At 46.4% G+C, this 22,056-nt stretch overlaps 1 protein-coding gene and 1 long non-coding RNA gene across 2 annotated transcripts; one reads left to right on the top strand and one right to left on the bottom strand.

Moving 5' to 3' along the window:
* Positions 1-1,531: 1,531 nt before the first annotated feature.
* On the bottom strand, positions 1,532-4,270 carry LOC135823041 (uncharacterized). The gene is made up of 2 exons (XR_010554595.1): positions 3,945-4,270; positions 1,532-2,822 (listed from the first exon to the last, which is right to left on the bottom strand). It is a non-coding gene; the product is annotated as an uncharacterized LOC135823041 (long non-coding RNA).
* A 169-nt stretch (positions 4,271-4,439) lies between these two features.
* Positions 4,440-21,914, top strand: LOC135823761 (cleavage stimulation factor subunit 3-like). Its single transcript, XM_065336604.1, has 22 exons — positions 4,440-4,626; positions 4,753-4,857; positions 5,629-5,724; positions 7,360-7,392; positions 8,293-8,390; positions 8,805-8,871; positions 9,685-9,719; positions 10,651-10,711; positions 10,918-11,142; positions 11,995-12,076; positions 12,919-13,028; positions 13,844-13,957; positions 14,176-14,253; positions 15,468-15,611; positions 15,838-15,940; positions 16,295-16,358; positions 17,114-17,210; positions 18,578-18,676; positions 19,243-19,420; positions 20,614-20,708; positions 20,835-20,904; positions 21,029-21,914. Exons 1-22 carry the CDS (start codon positions 4,609-4,611, stop codon positions 21,238-21,240), a joined length of 2,184 nt encoding a protein of 727 aa, XP_065192676.1. The 5' UTR covers positions 4,440-4,608; the 3' UTR covers positions 21,241-21,914.
* Positions 21,915-22,056: the final 142 nt, after the last annotated feature.

Below are 22,056 nucleotides of genomic sequence, written 5' to 3'. Positions count from 1 at the left end.
TGCATCGCAGCCTTTTCGGACCAAAACCAGTCGACTCAGCGGCCAAAAGACTACAACATATGGACCAATCGTGGTCATCCGCGCTTTTATAAGAACGAAACGGCGTTTTTAGTGACTTGTTCCATACAAATCCCTATCTAGTAGGGCGCAGGCACCCAGTTTCGGTGGAAGTGCGCGAGTTCGATTGGGAATAGGGAGGAAGGGAGCGTCGCAGCTTCCTCGGACCAAGACCATTCGACTCAGAGGTGACGAGCAAGTCAAGGACAAAATACTGACAGTGCCAACTCATATACACTTAGCTGCCATCCTCTTGAAACATACAAGTACACTGTGTACAGAAATGTGGGTAGAATGATCTGAAATGATATGCTAAACAGTCTTATTTCGTCTACCAGAGCAAGTGCATGTGAGTGATTGCTATATCCTCCTTCTGTAACCAATACAATGTAGATCAGGGAGTCGTGGCACACGTGGAGACGACACAAGCAATTGTAACGTTAAAGGGGAAGTTAAGGCAAAAATCAAAATTTCACCAGTTGTAGTCTTCGGGGTGCTGAGTCGAATGGTCTTGGTCCGAGAAAGCTGAGACGCTCCCTTCCTACTTGAATCCCAATCGAACTCGTGCACTTCCACCGAAACTGGGTGACTGCGCCCTACTAGATGGGGATTTGTGTGCAAAATGTCACTAAAAGCGCCATTTCGTTCTTATAAAAGCACGGCGGACCGCGATTGGCCCATATGTTTTAGACTGGTTTTGGTCCGAAAAGACAGCGATGTAGCGTTCCTTCTTTACTCCCAATCGAACATAGCTGAACAAGTGGTCACATGCTCGTGCGTACACCAGTCACCTGGTCACCGCGCCAGCAGGCTACAATTTTCACACCAAGGTTCAACTCAAACGTTCAAAGGTTCAACTCGAGTGACAGAAACTCGCTCACAAACGTACTGTAAGTTGTAGCCTGCAGGCATGGTGACCAGGTGACTGGTGTATGCACGAGCACGTGACCACTTGTTCAGCCATGTTCGATTGGGAATAAAGGAGGAACGCTGCATTGCAGCGTTTTCGGACCAAAGCCAGTCGACTCAGCATCCAAAAGACTACAACATATGGGCCAATCGCGGTCATCCGTGCTTTATAAGAGCGAAATGGCGCTTTTAGTGACATTTTGAATACAAATCCCCATCTAGTAGGGCGCAGTCACCCAGTTTCGGTGGAAGTGCACGAGTTCGATTGGGAATAAAGAAGGAATGGAGCGTCTCAGCTTCCTCGGACCAAGACCATTCGACTCAGCACCCCGAAGACTACAACTGGTGAAAATTTGATTTTAGGCTTAACTTCCCCTTTAACGAGACTCTGCTGTACATATAATGTAAAGAACTGTGCCCCTGTCAATTTCTACCTGTAAACAACTTGAGCACATACACCGGAATACAGCGCTGAACCAATACAATTATCACGACTATGCACTTGGACCACATGATAGTACATTCGGGGGGGGGGGGACTTTACATTATTTCACTTGCAAACACATTGAACGTTACATGCGATTTCGATTCCTTCACTGTAGATCTACATAAGAAAAGGAACAAAACAGCCGAGCTGCAGCATGCATTCTTGATCAATAATCTGGCACACCCTGGTTTCAGTCAACCAGATGGTAGCAGCTAAAAGTGCTTATAGCCGAGACACAGGCAGGAAGTGCTATATGTGTGCTTTCTTTTCCATCTCCATCACAATGAGGAAACTCAATACAAGTGTAGATTGCCTCTTTTACGGCCAAAGAAACACAGTGTATGGTGAAGAAAGTGTCCTAAGGCCGAGAAAAGGAAATAGCTAAGTAATAGGAATGGTAAAGCTACTATATAAAAAAGACTGAAACCGAACCCTTTAAACAACTTCCAGCTAGTATGTGACATAAAAGTCAGTTAGGTTCAACACTATGCCAGTGGATGGCAGGGCAGTGCCCAACTTCGATGCCAGCCAGCCACGTCATGGACAGACGCACCAATGAGATGATGGTTAGGGATAGTCGGAGGCGAAAGTTAACCACAACTTGGAAGAACGGCGAAATTGTGTACAGCTACAAACAGGATCCGGGAACACAAGCTTTCGGTCAAAGGGAATGAATTCTACACGAGCATCTTGAGAAAAGCACATGTGTCATTCCCCATACTTCACAGTCTAGCCAGCACCAGCATTTACACACTGAATGTCGGCATAAGATAGAGTGACCAAATTAGGAAAACATCACCAGGCCTGGCCATCAAACAGAAGACTGTTTTCAAGAGCCACATGGATCTGTATGCAGTGACCATGACCATGATACTCGATAGGCACTTGGATACCCATATGTGCACAGAATATGATTGGAAAAACCTCAACCAAGACAGAGGCACTGAAAATCTGTCTCCAGTGGCTTGTTTAAACACGGCTACGAATCCCACCAGAACAAACTCACACAATCCACTACAAACGAGCTGAAAATGGTCAGCGTGCTGTGTTCGAAACGCTGGACCACATTCCTCGGCAAAGGACATCACGGGTGTGCACGTACTCTTAACCAGTTCAGCCGTGCATGGGATGTGACAGTATTGCCTGTGACGGAACAGCTTGAAAAAGAACGAGACAATCCCTCTAGTAACTGCATATGGCACATTTCACACGGCATATCCTTGGCCTGAGAGTACACCATGACGATTGTCCCTTCATTTCTCTGACCAGTTGGGTCCACACTTGAGGTCCATAATCAAGATGGAGAGCAGCCAGCTTGCTCTATAGGAACGCATGCGACAATGTTCAGTAGACGGCATAATCCTGACTCCTGCATGGACAAAAACAAAATGAAAAGCCACACCAAGTCATAAGCATCGGGACTAGTATACAAGTAAACCACTACAATGTATTCTGAATGCAATTGAACCTCAGAACATAAGCTATACCCCTGGCAACTGCATACTCTCGGTGGAAACTAATTCAAACTTCACAAAACGGGGTTTCCAGTACGTTTTGAACTCAACATCCCTAACGAGTAATCTATAACGTAACGATTATGAAGTTGATTGTAAGGAATTATTGATCAATGACCGAGTAATCGGTATAATCGTTTCAGCCCTACTTGTACTTCATAGGTGAACCCAATCTCACGGGCCACGACACGCTGATACCACCATATGCCATTTTTACAGGGTTTAATGCGCAGCTTCCGCATTCCATACTGGTAACACAACTACAAGCACATGCGCGTGCCTCTATGTGAGACCAATCGACCTGCAAAAGTTACAAATACGGCAAAAGCGTGTGTATAAGCGCATGGGCCATTACGATATGGTCCTCTTGTCAGCGTCTGTTCACTGTAATGCTGTCTTTTTTTCTTGGCTTACGGGGCAGGAATATCTCAACAGGAATGTCCCCGTTGTGTTGGTGATGTGCAAGCGGCGTGGGTCGGCTAAGAGTGCAGTGTGGAATAGTGGAGTGAGTTAATTCACCGAGAAACGATGAAAGTAATAATTGCGCCCGCCAAACACCATGAGACTCCAGAACATGTTTTTGTCTATGGAGTAATTAAGAGTGCATACATACTTATTTAATTCTACCCAAATTCCTATGACTACCATGTATGAACTGCGAAATCGGGTGAAGTGCCTCAATGGACATCGCTCTGAACTACAATTTTGACCCTCGTTTGCAGCTGATCTGAGAACGCGATCAGCCTTTTGAAGTGTATCTGTTCACATTCAAAACACCTATTAATATTTGTAACATCGTAAATAATTGTTCTCAAGTTTACGAGAAGAAAATCAGAAATCCATCAGCCATACCAGTTTTCGTGATTCTCGTGCATTGGCAACTAGGGCATTAGGAAAAATTCGCCAAATTTTTGGGCAAGTTACTATCAAGATAATTTTTGCTTTATGAGCAGCCTAGGACAATGGACTATACATACCTGAGGTCTGGGCGGTGTCCGGTAGTTCTTTTTTGGTTCTCACGCCATCAAGTATTTTGGCATCCAAAAATCATAAATTCTGGACGACGCAAAATTGAGAAAAGTGGCTCTGCTGCAACATGACGGAAAAATCTCTGGCGGAACGGCTTCCAGATTTTGTTTAGGGACTATCCTAGCCCTCAGCAGGCCAAGTTATAATAGCATTCATGAAAGTCTTCCATGCCAAATCGACGACGATCAAAATGGTGATTCTGCTCAAAATTGGTCACAGAAAAAGTCGAAAAAAGCGGCGTCGTCATCTTCATTTTGCATAAAGATTCGGCTCATTTTTGGCCCTTGGCGCATGGACTGATGTACCAGCAGACTGTGCAGCCAACGACAACGTCACGATCGGCAATCGTGCGTCATCAGAATGATCATGCTCATAATTTCGTGACGTCATGCACCATGAAGGAAATATTTTTGCCAAAATGTTGTTTTTGATGAAATTTCATACTTTTTGAGTTGATACTGTAGCTGTTATCCAATTCCAAAGTATGAATTTAGAATTATTTACTCGAGACACAATACTGTAGACATTACATGGTTCTGATATCCAAGATCGCTTGATGCTAAAGCTAGAGAGTCGCATCGATAGTTCTGAGAATAGAGGGCGTTTTCAGAAATGGGCACCCCGGTAAAGGTAAGCAGAACATGAATGATAGTATTGTATTTCAGAATTCTCATACTCGTATCTGTGTGTTTGACTCGATTCTCGAAGTCGGCGTGAGCCATCTGATGTTTCTTTTGTGCAATGCTGCCGCAATAGGTAAAGCGGTGGTCCAAGACCGACCGGGGAATGAAAGCCGAGGAAAAACTGGATGAGAATCTGTACGACTTGGAAGCATGGAATGTCCTAATTAGGGAAGCTCAGGTTAGTAACCTTTTGGAAAACTACTAGTATGCAGGAACTGGCTGAGTCTGCTTCGTCCCAGTAGCAATTCATGGGATTTCAAAGTCTTCGGATGAGGAACTCTGCAAGCAAACATTAGTCTTGGCTTACGTGACACGACACAGAAAAGGCCAATGTAAAAAAGCTGTTCAACTTTAAAACAACCACAAGCGAATTAATGAAACTGCATATCATGACCTATATAGCTGGCTCCACCAATCCCAATGTCCCGTGAAATTCCCCTCACACGTGTCATGTATCTATTCCCACCGGATGATTCGATGTGATTCTTTCCGCGGTGGCTAGGGAGCAACACGATTACATTGTCGTAAATACACAAGTGCAGTAATGTGCCTTGACAAAATCCGCCCCAAAATTTCTAATCTAAATCATCTAAGTGTTCGGAGGATCCGGCAACAGAAGGCATGCACTGGTAAATATCCGTTCTGAGAAAGAATTTGAACACTTGAACTGAATAGAATACCATTCGGCCATACTCTAATTTCAGAAATTTTCGGTGCTCAATATTTTCGGTATGAGGGCAAAAGGCCAGGTTAGGTGAACAGAAATTTTCGGTACAGAGAAGAAGTTCCCCATTGTATACTATTAAGTGTGTTGAAATTTTAGGTATGAAACAGATGCACCGAAAGTACCGAAAATAAAAGTACACCGAAAATTTGTGAAATTACAGTATTCGTTGATTTGGCAGGATTTGACTAACTGTTTCTTTGCTCTGTGCTTGATTGTGTGCAGTCTGGCATGATTGAAAGAGGCCGGGAGCTGTACGAGCGTCTGCTCAAGGTCTTCCCGCTGTCCGGGCGCTTCTGGCGGACTTACGTCGAGCATGAGGTTGTAGTGAGACTTGTGCTGGCTTGTGATAACGTTACTTGTTATAATAATAATACCGCAGCAGAAGAACATTGCTTGCCGCCGTTGTGCACGATGCCATTATTTTGTCCTGCTCCCGATGCACGGCTGGCTTCATGCCTGCGCTCTTGCACGCGTTGCAATTGGCCTCGTATACTACACGCAGTAGCTGATGTGAGAACTGCAGACCTTCCGTTCACAACGTCGGCACCGAGCACTGGCTGGGAGTTTGTCTTGCGGGCTTTTTGTTGCTGGTGCGTGTGGCCAGAGGGGGAGTGGGGGAGGCATGTGACCAGAGGGGGAGAGCAGGGGGGATGGGGGGGGGGTAGCGAGGGGCGTGTGGCCAGAGGGGGAGCGGGGGACGTGTGCTGCATGCTCTGCTCTCTTAAAGTGGCACTGCGTGTTCGGAGAATTTCAGGACCACAATGAAATTTAGTGTTTACCGCCAATGTCGTAATACTGGTCATGGGCCAGCACTTGGCGAAACACCGTGTGTGTGTGTGTGTGTTTTATGATCAAGGGAAATGGGGTTTCCGATTTGTTCCCACTCATAGGCTGTTTTCGCACAGGCAATACTCGAAAAGCGCAGTGTTGATAGGAAACTCCTATTTTATATCTACTTTTCATGCCGCACCAAACGCAGTTCCCTGCAGTTTTTGCCGAAATTTGAACTTGCCGTGGATATGTAACGGTGATATCATCCTAGGAACAGCTAATATGCCCTTTAAAGTTTATAGAGGCAGTGAGCTTACACTCTACTGCTCTTGCCTCACAGAATGGTCAAGTATTGACGTGCACGCATCGTCTGGTGGCCTAAGCCTGAGGCGATTGGAGCGTGTACAGGAAAAACAGCATTGTGCCTCTCACTGTGACAGCTTACTCGAATGCTACAGAAGTTTTTTTCGGGGTGGATGACATGTCACGAATGTGTGCTGTGTGATGGGACATGGTGGATGTGACTTTATTCCGCCATGGCTTCTGCAGGCTACGTGTTCGAACGGGCTCTTTTTTATGGGTAGTTTGCATGGTTGCATTTCCTATTCACAAAGGAGCAACTGTGAAACTACACATCCCATGACTTGTTCATGCCATGTGAACCTTTATTCGCCCGAAATTATACCTTCTTGGTAGGACTTTTCCTTGACCGCGATTCTTTGTGAAGGGCCGCTTTCATGCAGTGCATCAGCTTCCACCGACCATGCTGATGTGGAGGAGACCATCGGAGGCATTGATCTGGATCATGTTGTCTGCCCACAGTCACTTTCCTTCCCACTCTTCTAATAGTTTCCTCCAATCTTGTCTCTTTTGTTATGTATGGCTAATCGAATGGTTGTTGTGTCATTTCTTTACTTTACTGCTTCATTCTTTCTCTCCCTGTCTGTTTTGATCTTATTTCTTTGTCTCATGTCGTCGTTCTGAAGGGGTCATGAGCATTCATGCCTTCAATAAAATGGCTGTTCTAGTTTTTTTTCCTGCGCCAGTGCGGCTCGCTGCACTCGGCTGTCATGTGACGGTTCCGCCTGTTGTGTTTTGCGTCTGTGCACGTGTGAACCGTACGGCTTCTTGTGGCGCGTGTTGGTGTCTCTTTCCTCCCCCCTGTCGTCGTCGTCGGTGTAGATGCGATGTCATCAATTTGAGCAAGTTGAAAAGGTACGATTGATGGCTGCATGATGTGTGCTGTGTTGTGGGTTTGTGCTTGAGCGGGCTGGTATGTTGATAACTGACAACCACTGGACGGTTGTAGTGTGTTGCATGGAGAGTTTGGGGTGGTGCGGGCGAGGGTTCCGATTCAGAAATGGATTGGGTGCATGTTCTTATGTGGCTCTTTGCGTGGTGCATGACTATGCATGTTTGTGCATGTTTCCTTGCATGCTGCATGAGTTCCGATAGGCAACGTATCATGTTAAGTCTGTTCCTGCTGCGTGCATTCCATTGCGTTGCGGTTCTGCTGGCTGTTTGTGTGGGGCTTGCTGTCTGGACTGGCTCTGCTTGGCGTTATGGTGTGGCGGTGGCATTGGGAGGGCGATTGTGCATAGTATTTGGGTGCATGCTGCATGGTCTATTGTGGTTGTAAGGTAGAATAGGTGTGTGCTTTTGGTTCGGCATGGGGTGTATTGCCTGAAGTCTGTTTGCTGTTCCCTAATCTGCTATCTAGCACATACGCCATGTCTTCTTGTCAGTGCGCTTGTTCCACAAGCTTTGCTTTTGTATTCTGCACATCGCCAGTCTTGTAGAAATGTCTCGCAATGTATATACGGGCAATCAAGCACCGGACAATGTTCTGATCTATTCTTAGCTGCTCAGTCTCTTGAAAGCACTCTTTCCTTCTTTGTGTGCTAGTTACTTTTGTTGGCAGCAGTTGTTCGCACATAGGTGCATGCTTTCCTCGCTGCTTTTCTTCACTAGCCACTGCATTCATCTCCAATCTCGTCACTATTTTTAGTATTTGGTTCACTTTTTAACTGGTGGTCTGCCAGTTTTTCATGCTGTGTGCTTTCCCCTCGCCTTGAGTGCTGTATTTATTGCTGTTGTTCAATGGGCCCATCTTAGATCTTTCAGCGTTCTTTAGTGAAGGTGCTGCATCTTGACTTGTGGAAGTGCTATCTGATGTACGTGAGAGAGACGAAGGCCACGCTACCAGGTTTCAGGTTAGTCCACTTTGGTTTCATGCATTTGGTTATGTAGAGCAACATGCCTGGTTGATTACACCGTGCAGCTCTTTTGGCTATGTCATGTATCACTCTTAGGTTACGTCATGCAACATGCTTGGTTGCACCATGAAGCTCTTTTTGAGCATCTTGATTACAACTTAACTCGGCCCATTGTACAATATTTGTGGGCTGGCTGGTGTTATCGCATGCAGGTAATCTAAAGACCAATGTAAACGCCCCACAACTAGAGGATATTGTTTAACTTTTATGCCATGCTTGTTGGGCTCTCGTCAGGGGCAGGTCAGGGTAACCTCTTCCTGTTTCCACACTGTCCTCTTGTGTTCCTGCTTGGTTTTGATGTGTTTTGGTGTGCTGTGACGGTTTGTGATCTCGTTCTATTGTCCACTGCAGAGAAAAGATGACACAGGCGTATGAGTTTGCATTGACGAAAGTCGGCCAAGATATTGGTTCCACTCAGGTGAGGTGATATTGCTGTGCGAGCTACACAGTTCTAGAGTCTCTGATAATGCTGGACACCTTTCTGTTCAGATATCGATTGGGGTAGTGTATACTGCAACGTTAGGCCACCCAGAATTAATTCATTGTTTCGGGTCACCCGACCGACCGTCTTCTTCCACCCGACCGCAAAATGTTTTTTTTATAGTGCATGCAAATGTACATGACTAGACTATGTACTGACATGTACACACACGCCTAATAATAGCAGTCCAGACATCGACCTCACAAGCAGCCTAATAAAATAATAGGATGAAGCGCTTGGTGACGATGTTGTCTTCCGATCCGCTATCGGTCCTGAAACAGCATCAGCGCCGCCACCGCGTTGCTCTTTGACAGACGTTTTCAAGGTGAGAACTGCTCCTCGGACTCGTTTGCCAGCGAGGCCAAGGTCTGGTCCTGGAGGGGACCTGGGTCTGATGGGACAATGACTGCGCCGGATCGTCGACAGTCATGATTTGATTGACTGGCTTGATGGACAAAAGCTATTCGATATGCACAATTGTACATGTATGCACATATACATGGCAGTAACCAAAATAAAAAATAAAATAAAATAAAATAAAAAATAAACCCGACCGACCGACCCTGGTACGGATGAGTGAAGTGACCCGAAACAACGAATTCTAGGTGGCCGTATAGTGGATTGGCGGCCAAGTTTCTGCTACCGCTGCTTCTGCTGCTGTTGGTGCTGCTCCTGCTGTTGGTGCTGTTGCTGTTGGTACTGGTGCTGTTGCTGATGCTGTTGGCTTTGATGTTGTGTGTGCCTCTGCAGATCTGGGTGGACTATATTGCCTTTCTAAGAGCTGGGTAAGTAGTACGCATCCTGTGTTTGTATTGAAGGGAGAAAAATGAGGGTTCATAAGTTTGAGGCAAAATGGGGAAAATCAGTTTTGCCTTTTCCTCTCACCAAATGTACCATGACACTCCTGCACAGGATGTATGCCAGCACTGAGACATTCAACGGCGTCGGGTCTTTTCCTACATGAACCTTCCAAGTTGGAAGGCTGTTGGTTTATATTTTGGAGACATGTTGGAGCTAGGTGTTGGGTCGTCGAATGTTTCAATACTCTGTCAGTTTGGTCGCTAGTTGTCGCACGTTCTGGCTATATAGTTTAGTTATACCGTAAAGTACCGTTGATCCGCCCCCTCTCTAATTCCCGCCCCCTGTCGATTTTCTACCTGTGAAGCGACTTCGGCGTATACAACGAAAATACGATGTTGAACCGACGCATGCACTGCTGTACACAATACTTGCCAATCCAGGATGAAAATGTGCACAATCCAGCACATCGAGTCTGAAATTCTACGTTATTGTACATCGTACTGCACTTGACAGCCTTGATCTAATTCCGCCCCCTGCCGAAAACCCAGCTGGGAAGCGACATGGCGTGAGGGGCGGATCAACGGTACTTTACGGTAGTAGTGGGCAGTTGCTCATAACTCATTTCCAACTTTCCTTTCTCCTTTTATATGTGAATTAATAAGAATGTTTTAGATGTTGACCGCGTCCTTTTCCAAGCATATCTATTTATTTAGACATCTCCTGGCACGTCAAAAGTCGGCCAATTTATCAGTTGAGATGAAGGGTGAGAGCCAACCATGGCAGAGTGGAATATACACTATTTACTATACAGAGATCTTTAACCCCTGACGGTCTTGTGCACGAGGGGTGCGGATAATCGGCACTCTACTCGAGAATTGAATGACAGTTGTATGCTATGTTGCCTTGTGTTGACAGTGACGCTTCTGGATCGTTTGCCGAGAACCAGAAGATTGCATCCATCCGCCGCGTCTACCAGGTACCGTGGTGCTGACTCTGTTGTATCTTAGTTAACTTTCATGATTCGTTTGTCCTTCCAAGTACAATAAAGCCGTTTTACATGTCGATTCAGCTCTGCTCGTCCTTTTTTTGATCGCGATTCTCAAGTGGTAGGACTACACTCTTTTCTAGTTCTGCCCAGGCACCTACTTACTCGTGCTGTCTGTTTGATTCCATCCTGTGCAGCGCGTGTGTTCGTCACCAATTCTCAACATTGACCCGCTGTGGAAAGAGTACAACGTGTTTGAGCAGAACGTCAACAAGGTGCTGGCGAAGAAACTGTGCGACGAGCGCGCCCGTGATTTCAAGAACGCACTGCGCGTCGCCAAGGAAGCCGAGCATCTCTTCCGCGACGTTGAGAAGGGTACGCCATCGGTCCCACCAGGAACGCTGGCCGATGAACAACAACAGGTAGGCATGAGTGGGGGAGCAGTGTGCAGAAGCAGTGCTCATGTGCGTTGTTAGTATTGCGATATGCTGTCTAGCCTGTTGCCGAGTCTTATGGCTTAGCAGAGTTTCATGGCAGGGTCTTATGACGTTACATGGTCTTAACAGGGTCTTGTAGCTTTACAGAGTCTTATCACTCTTATGGCATTACAGTGTCTTATGGCTTAACAGGGTCTTATGGCTTAACAGGGTCTTATAGCTTAACAGGGTGTTATAGCTTAACAGGGTCGTATGGCGTTACAGGGTCTTATAGCTTAACAGGGTCTTATGGCGTTACAGGGTCTTATGGCGTTACAGGGTCTTAATTAACAGAGCCTTACAGCCTTACAGGGTTGTATGACATTACAGAGTCTTAACGGCTTTGGAGAGTTTTGGAGCGTTCAAAATTCATAAACCACATCTCTGTGTCCTCTATGAGCACAATGTTCTCGAACTCGCTAAAGATTAGCCAACAGCAAACAGAGCTGTGTTCTGAAACTATTCTTTTTTATACACATATGTGCCGCAGAGCACGGAACGATGGCTTGGCACGTGCAAAACATCAACGGAAATTGCAACGATAAAAACGAGGACACGGAGAACAGAGAGCGGAATTAGGAGAACCAGCAAGAGCTCCGTAGAGAATGCAACGAGATGGGGAGGTATCAGAAAAGAGGCATGCGTGTGTACAGACAATGCACCAACTATTCCGAAAGACTTTTATGGTGGAATGGGACGAAACTAATGGACACGTGTCACGTTTGATTCCCAGTGGTTCTCGGTGCGGTATTTGACCAGCCAACCATACCCTTACTTCTTGTCTTTGTGCTTGCACAGCTTCGGCTCTGGAAGAAGATCATTGCCTGGGAGAAGACGAATCCATGTCGGTCTGATAATCCTGCCACAGTGAAGAGGCGAGGTATGTGTGCACCATGCAGGGCTTGGAAAGTGGTAGCTCACAACCCCCAAAATTACAGTCCATTCATTAAAAAAAGAAGATATCCAAGCTTTTGGCCATAAATGGTCGAATTTTGAGTTTTTTCAAAAAATTCCGTCCCCCTTTACAGTAGTTTTCATGTAATTTTGTTAATGTCTTAAGGGGCCGGCCGTAAATATCGTACTTTGTTCACGAAACGAATTGTTTTAGTTTAGACCCAACCCTCCCTCCCCCTCAGAACGTAAAAAATTGTTGACGTATACATGCATATACAACAAAAGTCGCAAGTGTGCCACTGCTCCTGTGGCCATGTACATGTATCGAAGTTTTCTGAAACGAAATTGGTCAACCCCCTCCCACCCCATAACGAAATTATTTCGTTTTGTGAAAAAAGTTCGATAATTATGGATGACCCCTGAGGCCGATTCATACTTTATTTCACGTTCGGGAAAGTCATCGCGCGACCGTCGCACGATGGCTTTCCCGTACGCGAAATGGTTGAGCTCAGATCAACTTTTTTTCACAACGCGACCAGTTTCCTGTACGCGAAATGAAGTATGAATCGGCCCTTAGAGGTGGTTTACATTTTCATTTTGGGACACCAGGCGTATATGATTGAAAACAGCATCCCCCTCCCCTCTCTCCCTTTCTTTCTTCAGTGACCTTAAAAATATATAAATTCACGGTTCGCATCAGACTCGGCTAGAGGCCAAGTTTTCCGCATCCGTAGGAACGCCACCATCCTTCAAGTGACCTATAGTGCAGATTATTCACCGCTAGAGGCATAGTTTGAGCTCAATGTGATGCTGTGTATTTTCCTGCAGTGATGTTCACCTATGAGCAGTGCCTCCTTGTGTTTGGCCATCATCCCGATATCTGGTACGAGGCTGCTCATTTCCTCTCCGAGTCAGCACGCGGTCTGACTGACAAATCTGTAAGTCCAGTATAGCCTTTCTGCAGCCTGTTAACAAGCTGGAATTAACTTTGAGGCATATTGCAGCTTCATCTGTAGAAAGTAGTTGGGTGGACACACCCATTTCCAACGCACAGCAAAGGACCGAACCAATTCTTTATGTATACAGTTTCGGCAATGATATTGCCATCGTCAGGTACGAATGAAACAATGTTCGGTCCTTTTCAGTGCTTTGGGAAGGGGTGTGTCCATCCAACTACTTTCTGTTGATAAGCTGCCTTGAAATAAAATAATTCAGACACCATGATATTACCAAAGTTTCGCATATTATATAGAGCGAGAGGGAAGAAACACCGACGCAGAGAGAGAGGCAGAAAGAAAAAAGAAAGAGAGAGGGTGTGTGTGTGGGGGGGGGGGGGGGGGGGGTTGTAGCAGTTCATGAATCTCTGGGTATTGTTTTTGCTCTGTTAACGATAATCATGTTTTGGTAAAAGAACGTGGCTTTTATTGTTCCATCACTTTTATATGCCAGTTTGAGCGATTGTTGTGTAGGTTATGTGTTTTCGCCTAGGGTAGCCTGGGTTTATTTTGAACTGTCCACCTCTCCACACTGCGCTCTTGGCCCACATTCACCCCACCATAGCAGGGAAATTCGTTCTTTGATAGATTTTCCATATCCCCCAGACAGCTGTTTTGCTCATTGAGAGCTTCTCAGTGGAGGTAACGAATGAATAGATAAAGGAATGAGGTAGCCAGGGTGTACACACATTGATTGTACTTCCTTCGCCAGCATTCAACTTTTTCTTCTGGTGTGTTTTTCTGGTTTCCATTATCAGGACACCCTAGGGAAGGAATGGCTCGACGAGGTGACCGTGTTCTTTGAGCGCGCCATTGGACTGTTCATGTCCCGTAATCAGCTGGTTCACTTCGCTTATGCCGACTTTGAACAGGTTTGTGTTGCATGTGGCTTTGTGTTTGTGTCTCTCGAGCATCTTCTACTCTGCTGGAAACTTTGGATTGAGTGTGAGCTGAGTGTTTGTGTTGCACACGACTGCACGTATGCAACAACATCTACGGGAGATAATGCTCTAGTGCCCTGATTTTTGCTTGCTTCGCTATGTATACGTGTGTGAACGCGTACGTGCTCCTGTCTGTTTGTGTGTTTCAGTCGCGCATGCACTATGACAAGTGTCATGAGATCTATACACGGCTGATCAAGTCGCTCGGCGATACAGATCACAGTCTGGTAAGTTGATCCTTGCTTACAGTCTAGCAGTTAACCTGACCATTTTGTACGGCAAGAGTACATATTACTACATGTACATAACCCCCAAGAGTGTGCAGCTGTCTGCACAACCTCCATACAGTGCTGCGACGGCAGAACTTCACATCACGTGACATGTTTCGAAAGGTTACGCTGGAAAACAGTGCAAAGTGATCACAAGACAGTTGAACCCAAAGCAGGGCTGTGTGTAACTCTTTATCTATCATGCAAAGGGGGCAAGTAGTGTGTACGAGTTCATCACTTGATGATGTGAAGTTCTGCCGCTTCAGACCCCATAGCTGGAGTTGCACACTCTTGGCACTTAGGTACTCCTGTGTACGGGCAATGTTTGTAGCTTGCCAGTCATCGCCATTGTCCTCATGCAGCTAGTGAGTGAGCACTGCACCTACTCTGGATCTGCTTTAGCATTTTCATGGTCTGCTTCTGTTTCTAACATACATGTACCGTAAAGTCTTGTATAAAAGCCGCGGCTTCTATGCCTTTCTTGGTGAAATTTTGCAGGCTTCTATATGAGACAGGCTTCTATACAAGACAGGTATGTCAACACTAAAACCAGGCCTATGTGTGATTTGATGGGCCCAAAATTGCGGCTTCTATTCAAGTGCGGCTTTTATACAAGACTTTACGGTATGCATTAAAAAAAAACTCGGATGTTGAGCCAATAATAATATGGAAAGAGAAAAGGACCTATAAGTTACTAGTTATGACAACAGTCCACCAAGGTAACGAGATAATATACAGTCAGATAGTGCGACAACAAGGCACAAAACCGACAAGGATATTGAGACATTCGACGACCTGACACCTAGCTCCAATACATCTACGAAGCGCAAACCAACAACCTTCCAACTTGGAATGCTCAGGTGCGGAAAGTTCCAATGAGGTTGGTTTGCGCTTCGTAGATGTATTGGAGCTAGGTGTCAGGTCGTCGGATGTCTCAATATCCTTGTCGGTTCTGTGCCTTGTTGTCGCACTATGTGACTGTATGTTATCTCGTTACCTTGGTGGATGGTTAGTCATAACTAGTAACTTATAGGTCCTTTTCTCTTTCCAGACATGTATGCACCAACATTCCTGCTGAGTTCTCTTGTACGAACTGCAGTGCATGACACATGGACGCCAAAGGGCTTGTCAAAGACGTTCTGTGTCCTGTGCTCTGCCATGTGTGTTCACAGACCTACGTGCAGTACATGAAGTTTGCTCGGCAGGCCGAAGGCATGAAGGCGGCTCGCCTGGTGTTTAAGAAGGCCCGTGAGGACCAGCAGTGTGCGCATCCTGCGTTTGTCGCGGCCGCGCTGATGGAGTACGCATGTAGCAAGGTAAATCATCAATGACGTTCTCCACTGCAGTTAGTGAGTCTACTTCAATATGCAAGGCTTTCGTGGCAAGTGTTTTGTGTTGATCATGATGGGCATCAAGGTGTGCATGCAATTTTAGCTCTGACATATTTGTCAGCAAACTAAAACGCTGCCCTTTAGTATTGCATCCAGTGTCTTGTCTTTCCAAGAGTTCTCACCGCATCCTGTTGTCCTCTGCCCTGTGCAGGACAAGACCATAGCTATCAAGATTTTTGAGCTGGGACTGAAGCGCTTTGCAACCGAGCTGGAGTATGTGAAGGCGTATCTGCAGTTCATGATCTCCTTGAATGGTAGGTGTGCGCAGTGAATCTTGTGTGCCATGGCATCGCATGCCCCTTAGGGCACACTTCCCGCTGCTTTACTTGAGCTCGTGCCTTTTAGATACATCATTTGTCGTTGGGACGTGGGATTTGTTCGTACATGTACCGGTACGTATGTGCTGGATGCATTGTGAAAATGTGGAGACTTGTGCTGATTACATTATTCTAACATCTTGCTGCGTTATTTTAGCTTTTTCCATTGCGTGCAGCTTTTTAAACCTGGTTATGTAGTGCACTACAGCTTTGCTGCAGAGTTGTTGTGCTTCAGTGGGGGGTTCATGGTCTTTTCCCCCTTTGTCCTCTTGTCTCGTCCTAATTCTGCAGAGGACAACAATACACGAGTGCTATTCGAGCGCTTGGTCGGCGGACTCGCAGAGGACAAGTCTAGGTATGCATACTTCCAGTCGTATGCGCTTGTGGTGTTGTTCCTGCGAGTGTTCCCTTGTGCCAGTTTCTGCTTTGTGTAGTTGTGATGCGTCGTCATGCTGGTTTAGAAACACACTTGACTTGAATTAGGATAATTCATGACTACTCTAATTATTATTTCAGAAATTTCGGTACTCAATATTTTCGGTATGAGGGCAAAAGGCCAGGGTAGGTGAACAGAAATTTTAGGTCCAGAGAAGCAGTTCCCCATTGGATTATGTGTGTTAGTGTTTGTTCGGTGTATTGACATTTTAGGTAGGAAACAGACGCACCGAAAGTACCGAAAATAAAAGTACACCGAACATTTGTGAAATTACAGTATTTTTTTACGGCAGTACTGCAATGCACATGTGCTTGACTTTATGAGAAGATGCCAACCTTGACAATTGCAGAAAGAGAGAGAGAGAGAGAGAGAGAGAGAGAGAGAGAGAGAGAGAGAGAGAGAGAGAGAGAGAGAGAGAGAGAGAGAGAGAGAGAGAGAGAGAGAGAGAGGATGTATTTGATGTGCGGTTTCAGTTCATGTTACTTGCTGTAGTCCGAATTGATTCGGACACATTTGAGAGAGCTGTCACAGCCATGCGTAGGATGCGGTTGTCTTGGGCAGAGCGCCGCTGTCAGTGGGTATTAATCCTTTACCGTTGGCCTACGCACCACTCCATGCAGGCACAACCATGCCTCATTTGACGTGTAGTTCGTTTGTTTCTGCTCTGGTTGTAGGGAGCTGTGGGATATTTTCCGCCGATTTGAGTCCAGCGTCGGCGACTTGTCATCTTTGCTGAAGGTTGAGAAGCGAATGACTGAAGTCTTTTCGAAGGTAAGATATTATGGGAAATGTGATGCGGCAACTGTAGAAGAAGGTGACTGCTCTTAAAAATTCGAGCCCGTGCTTCCTGCTGAGTATCTGACACTGACTGACTCACCACTGCCGTCTGCAGCACACGAAAAGCATTGTCTAACTGTCCACTGGGCATACCTTCAAGAAAGCGCCACTCCCTATTGAAAACAGAGTGTTTCGCGGAATTCGTCCCTTATCAGCTGAGCTTGGGTGGGCAAATGGAAGTTGTGCTCCGAGAGCACTGCTTTATGCTTTATGCAGTGCTCTCCCAGCCCAAATATATCACAAAAGATACTAGCATCGTACAGTGATGCTCCGTTTCCGGTGCAACGAAACACCTCGTGAGCACCAGGCGACAGCGCGAGTCGGCACATGGTGGCGTGAATACAGACGCTGAGGGTCGCTGACCATCTGCAACGCTGTCACTTTTGATCACCTAGTCTCATGCATGCGCGGGGACAACAGTACGAATTTGTTTACGATAGTGTGAACACTCTCTGGACAAAAAAGGAGAATCTTTAAATTTCCTTTTTTTTTTAAATAATTATTCTAATGAACTGGAGAATGAAGTTGAAGACACCACTGCAGCTGTACTTATGATTGATTAGTATGGTGGTAAAGACACATCGCCATAGTGCCAGGTGTGTCTTTACCACCATACTAATCAATCCTGTTGAATCTATCTGCGTTACAGTAGGTGGTGCATACCTTACAAGATATCTTCAAAAGGTTGGCCAGCCCGGTACATGTACAATCATCATAAACACATTGTGCAAGTACTCTAATTTCAGAAATTTTCGGTGCTCAATATTTTCGGTATGAGGGCAACAGGCCAGGTTAGGTGAACAGAAAATTTCGGTACAGAGAAGCAGTTCCCTATTGGATTATGTGTGTTAGTGTTTGTTCGGTGTATTGAAATTTTAGGTATGAAACAGAAAATAAGAGTACACCGAATATTTGTGAAATTACAGTACCTAAGGCTCTCTCTCTCTCTCTCTCTCTCTCTCTCTCTCTCTCTCTCTCTCTCTCTCTCTCTCTCTCTCTCTCTCTCTCTCTCTCTCTCTCTCTCTCTCTCTCTCTCTCTCTCTCTCTCTCTCTCTCTCTCTCTCTCTCTCTCTCTCTCTCTCTCTCTCTCTCTCTCTCTCTCTCTCTCTCTCTCTCTCTGTCTCTCTCTCTCTCTCTCTCTCTCTCTCTCTCTCTCTCTCTCTCTCTCTCTCTCTCTTCTCTCTCTCTCTTCTCTCTCTCTCTCTCTCTCTCTCTCTCTCTCTCTCCCTCTCTCTCTCTCCCTCTCTCTCTCTCCCTCTCTCTCCCTCTCTCTGTCCATGTTTTTCACTGTTCTATCGCAGAGTATTGAGAACTGTGAAGCACCACTTATCGTTGATCGCTATCGGTTTCTAGGTTTATGGCCATGTTCTGATGATGAACTACTATCCATGAACCATAAGGTGCGTACATGTACCGGTGCGTGACTATGTCCACGTGTGTGTGTGTGTTTGTGTGTGCACATGTGGTTGCATACGTGTGTGTGTGTGTGTATGTGTGTGTGTGTGCACGTGTGTGTGTGTGTGTGTGTGTGTGTGTGTGTGTGTGCACATGTGTGCGCGCGTGTGTGTGTGTGTGCATGTGTGCCCGCGTGTGGGGTTATCCTGGTGCGTCCTTGTGTCATGGGAGCTTTGTGATTCCTGAAAGTCGTCAGCATTCCCTGTCCTGCATTTCTTTTGTGTTGCTACCACATTGTATTAGCTGCCGGCTGTCTCAAACACTGGTTCGGCTATGATAAGTGTTGTTTATGTTAGTCAAGCAGAAGAGATTTATTGTTTATTTTTCCTGCACGAGTGGTTTTGGAAATTCTTGAAATTTGTTTGGAAAAAATTGGAATTTTATGTGCTTGGTTGGCTGCGAACCCTGGGTCACCGTCACTTAGAAGCATGTCTTGCAGTGTGGTGCAGTGATCTTACTCTCTGTCTGTCTCTTGATGTGCCTCATCTCACTACTGCTTGCTGATGTGTAGGAGTTTGCCAAACAGTACTCAATACTTCGTTCCGGGACACCCACGCTCCTTGCGGCACGCCAGAGCGCGACGAAAGGCGATGCGACGCAAGCGAAGCCCGTCAGCACGACCGATTCGTCGGGCCGCGGCATGCCCGACGTGAAGAACATGCTTCCCTTCAGACCTAGCGTGCGAGTTGGTACGTCGATTGTGCTACCTCCTCGTGTCCTTTCAACCATTGTTATGTCCATAGTGTTTTTTGTATTACAGTAAAACTGCGCAGATCCGGACGTCCCTAATTCGGGCACGTCCGTCTACCGTGCACCTTTCTGACCCATCTAAGTCACAAAATCGGCATTTCAACGGAAAAGGCCCCAAAAACTATTGATTGGCATCACAAAATGTTTTCTTGCATCCAGTGAGTATGTCAGTTCCAAGTTACGTGCAATTCCTACTTACGGGCAGTGCTCGGTCCCAACCTGCCCGGATCTGGGCAGTTTTACTCTATATACTGTTAATATACAAAATTTCGGCACTTCACGATTTTTGACATTTCGGCGGCGATTTATTTTCGGCGTGGGGTAGAGGGCATGGCATAGTGCGACAGATGCTGTGAAAAACTTCATCGGCGTTTTAATTTAGGCGTTTCGGGTCGGTGCCGAATATAGCCGAAATTAAATAGCTGCCGAAAATTTGTATATTTACAGTATGGGCTAGCTACCACAAGGGCATGATAGTGACTCACAACCTCAACATTTGACTCTATGCACCCTGTTCACGTGCTCTGCACCGAATGGTTGCCTTGCCGACAGTGTTATCCATTGACATCTGCAAACGTCTGCTGCCTGAGTGAGAGGGATGGTGGAATCGCACTCGTGAGGCCTATTAGGACATGTCCGTTGCTATAGTCACCTCGGTAGATTCCACTGAGTGTTCAGCCACCACCCAAAGTGTGTAGACACCTGTACGGCGGCGGAATGGGCTTGACACTGCCGTCTGCTGTGGGTCTGCGAAGCACCAGTAGTGGCTGGAGCATCCCACGTTGTCCTGGCGATGTGCTCGGACAGCATCACAATGACATAGTGCAGGCGATCTACACCACAGACACTGCTTTGCCTTGTCCTCTTTTTTTTTTAATGGTGTAGAAGCGTTCTGTAGTGTCCGAGAAAGCAGTATCCGAAGAGTGATTGGATTACCCCCAACACCTCGTTTTCGGACATTTGAAGATTCCTTTTCAACCAGTTCATATGACTGTGTTGCTTTGGACTTTTTTCACCGGCCAGGTGCTATGCAAGCATACCTGGCTATTTGAGACCGGTCATGGTAGTTTTACAGCTGACACAGTGTTACCCCCAGTATTCTGATGTTGTTGTTGTTGTTGTTCCTGTACAGGTGTCAATGTGCAAGGGGTGCCCGGTGGGTCGTTCCCTCTCCCTCAGCCGCTCACGGAACTCTCGCTAGCCATTCCGCCACCAACCTCTTTCCAGGTGAGTCGGTCGTTCGTGTCATATCTTGTTACTGTAGTTGTGGATCTGCTGCGATCCTACCGTTCTAGTCTTTCTACCTGTGTCAACACACAACTCCTGATTTCTCTTTCTCTTCCAAACGTGCAGGGTCCATTCGTTGTAGTTGATGACTGGCTGAAGCTGATATCCAAGATTGACATACCGGATGATTATGAAAGTGAGTACCGTGTACGCGTTGAATAATCCGGCGTATTACATGGCATTGTTGATGCATTCCTGACTAATGTACTAGTATGTATTCATCAAATCCCTGCCTTTTCTCCCTGTCCTGTGTGACGTAGCATTCGCCGCCAAGTGGGAGGACCGCGTCAAGCTGGACGGCGACCTGGCCATGAAGAGCGCCTCGCACTTTGCCTTTGCCAAGTCGTCGTCGCGGAAACGTCACGGTGGCGAGGCGCACGAGAGCGACGAGGAAGACGCCGCTCCGCCGGTCAACGACATCTACCGCGTCCGCCAGCAGAAGAGAGTGCACACGGCGACGTCCATGACGTGAGCGCGATGAGATGCTGCTGGTGATCGACGCGAATGCGCTTGCTGCCCTCGCGTGGTTACTGTTCGGAAAGCAGTCTCGCCGGGCTGCTTTTCTTTCTGTACTGAGAAGTAGCAGTCTGACCTAGCTTCTTCTCTTTTCTATGCTGCTCTATTTACATGGCGACGCTGTGTGTGTGTGTGTGTGTGTGTGTGTGTGTGTGTGTGTGTGTGTGTGTGTGTGTGTGTGTGTGTGTGCATGTGCGTGCGTGTGCGTGTGTGTGATTGCGACAGTCAAGCATCTTGAGCTTAGAATAATAGCACTGGGCCAGTTGTATGCACTGCTGAGAAACGCAGTGTTGCACTAGTGCCCGTTCAATACCCTTTTCATACATTCCCATCTGCCGAAACCTTGCGCACGTAAACAGTTTGGCGAATGCCCGCAGACGACAGTGCAGGGAGGCATTTGATGCTCACACTGCACCGATCCAACCATGAAACTCTCATGCACCATCAGCCTTTTATTATTTTATGAAAACTTATGAAACTCCTTTGAGCGTACATGTATTTCACCTGGTCCGATCCTATGTAGAATATATACTGAAATAGTAGTACACTTTCCTGGATCCTGTTCTCGTATTCTTCATTTATACTTTGAAGTGTTTTCCCTAGTGCAGTTGCGTATCGTGCAATCTGGTAGCGTGGGTCCATTGGAGGCTGGTGTGTGTGTGTACGTGTGTGTGTGTGTGTGTACGTGTCACTGTGTGTGTGCGCACATGCGCGCACGTGTGTGTGTGTGTGTGTGTGTGTCAGGGATTCACTGGTCAGAAAAGCCACTTCA

Source organism: Sycon ciliatum, chromosome 8 (assembly GCF_964019385.1).
Source record: "Sycon ciliatum chromosome 8, ocSycCili1.1, whole genome shotgun sequence".
NCBI lineage: Eukaryota > Metazoa > Porifera > Calcarea > Leucosolenida > Sycettidae > Sycon > Sycon ciliatum.
This window is presented reverse-complemented; position numbering and strand designations above follow the sequence as displayed.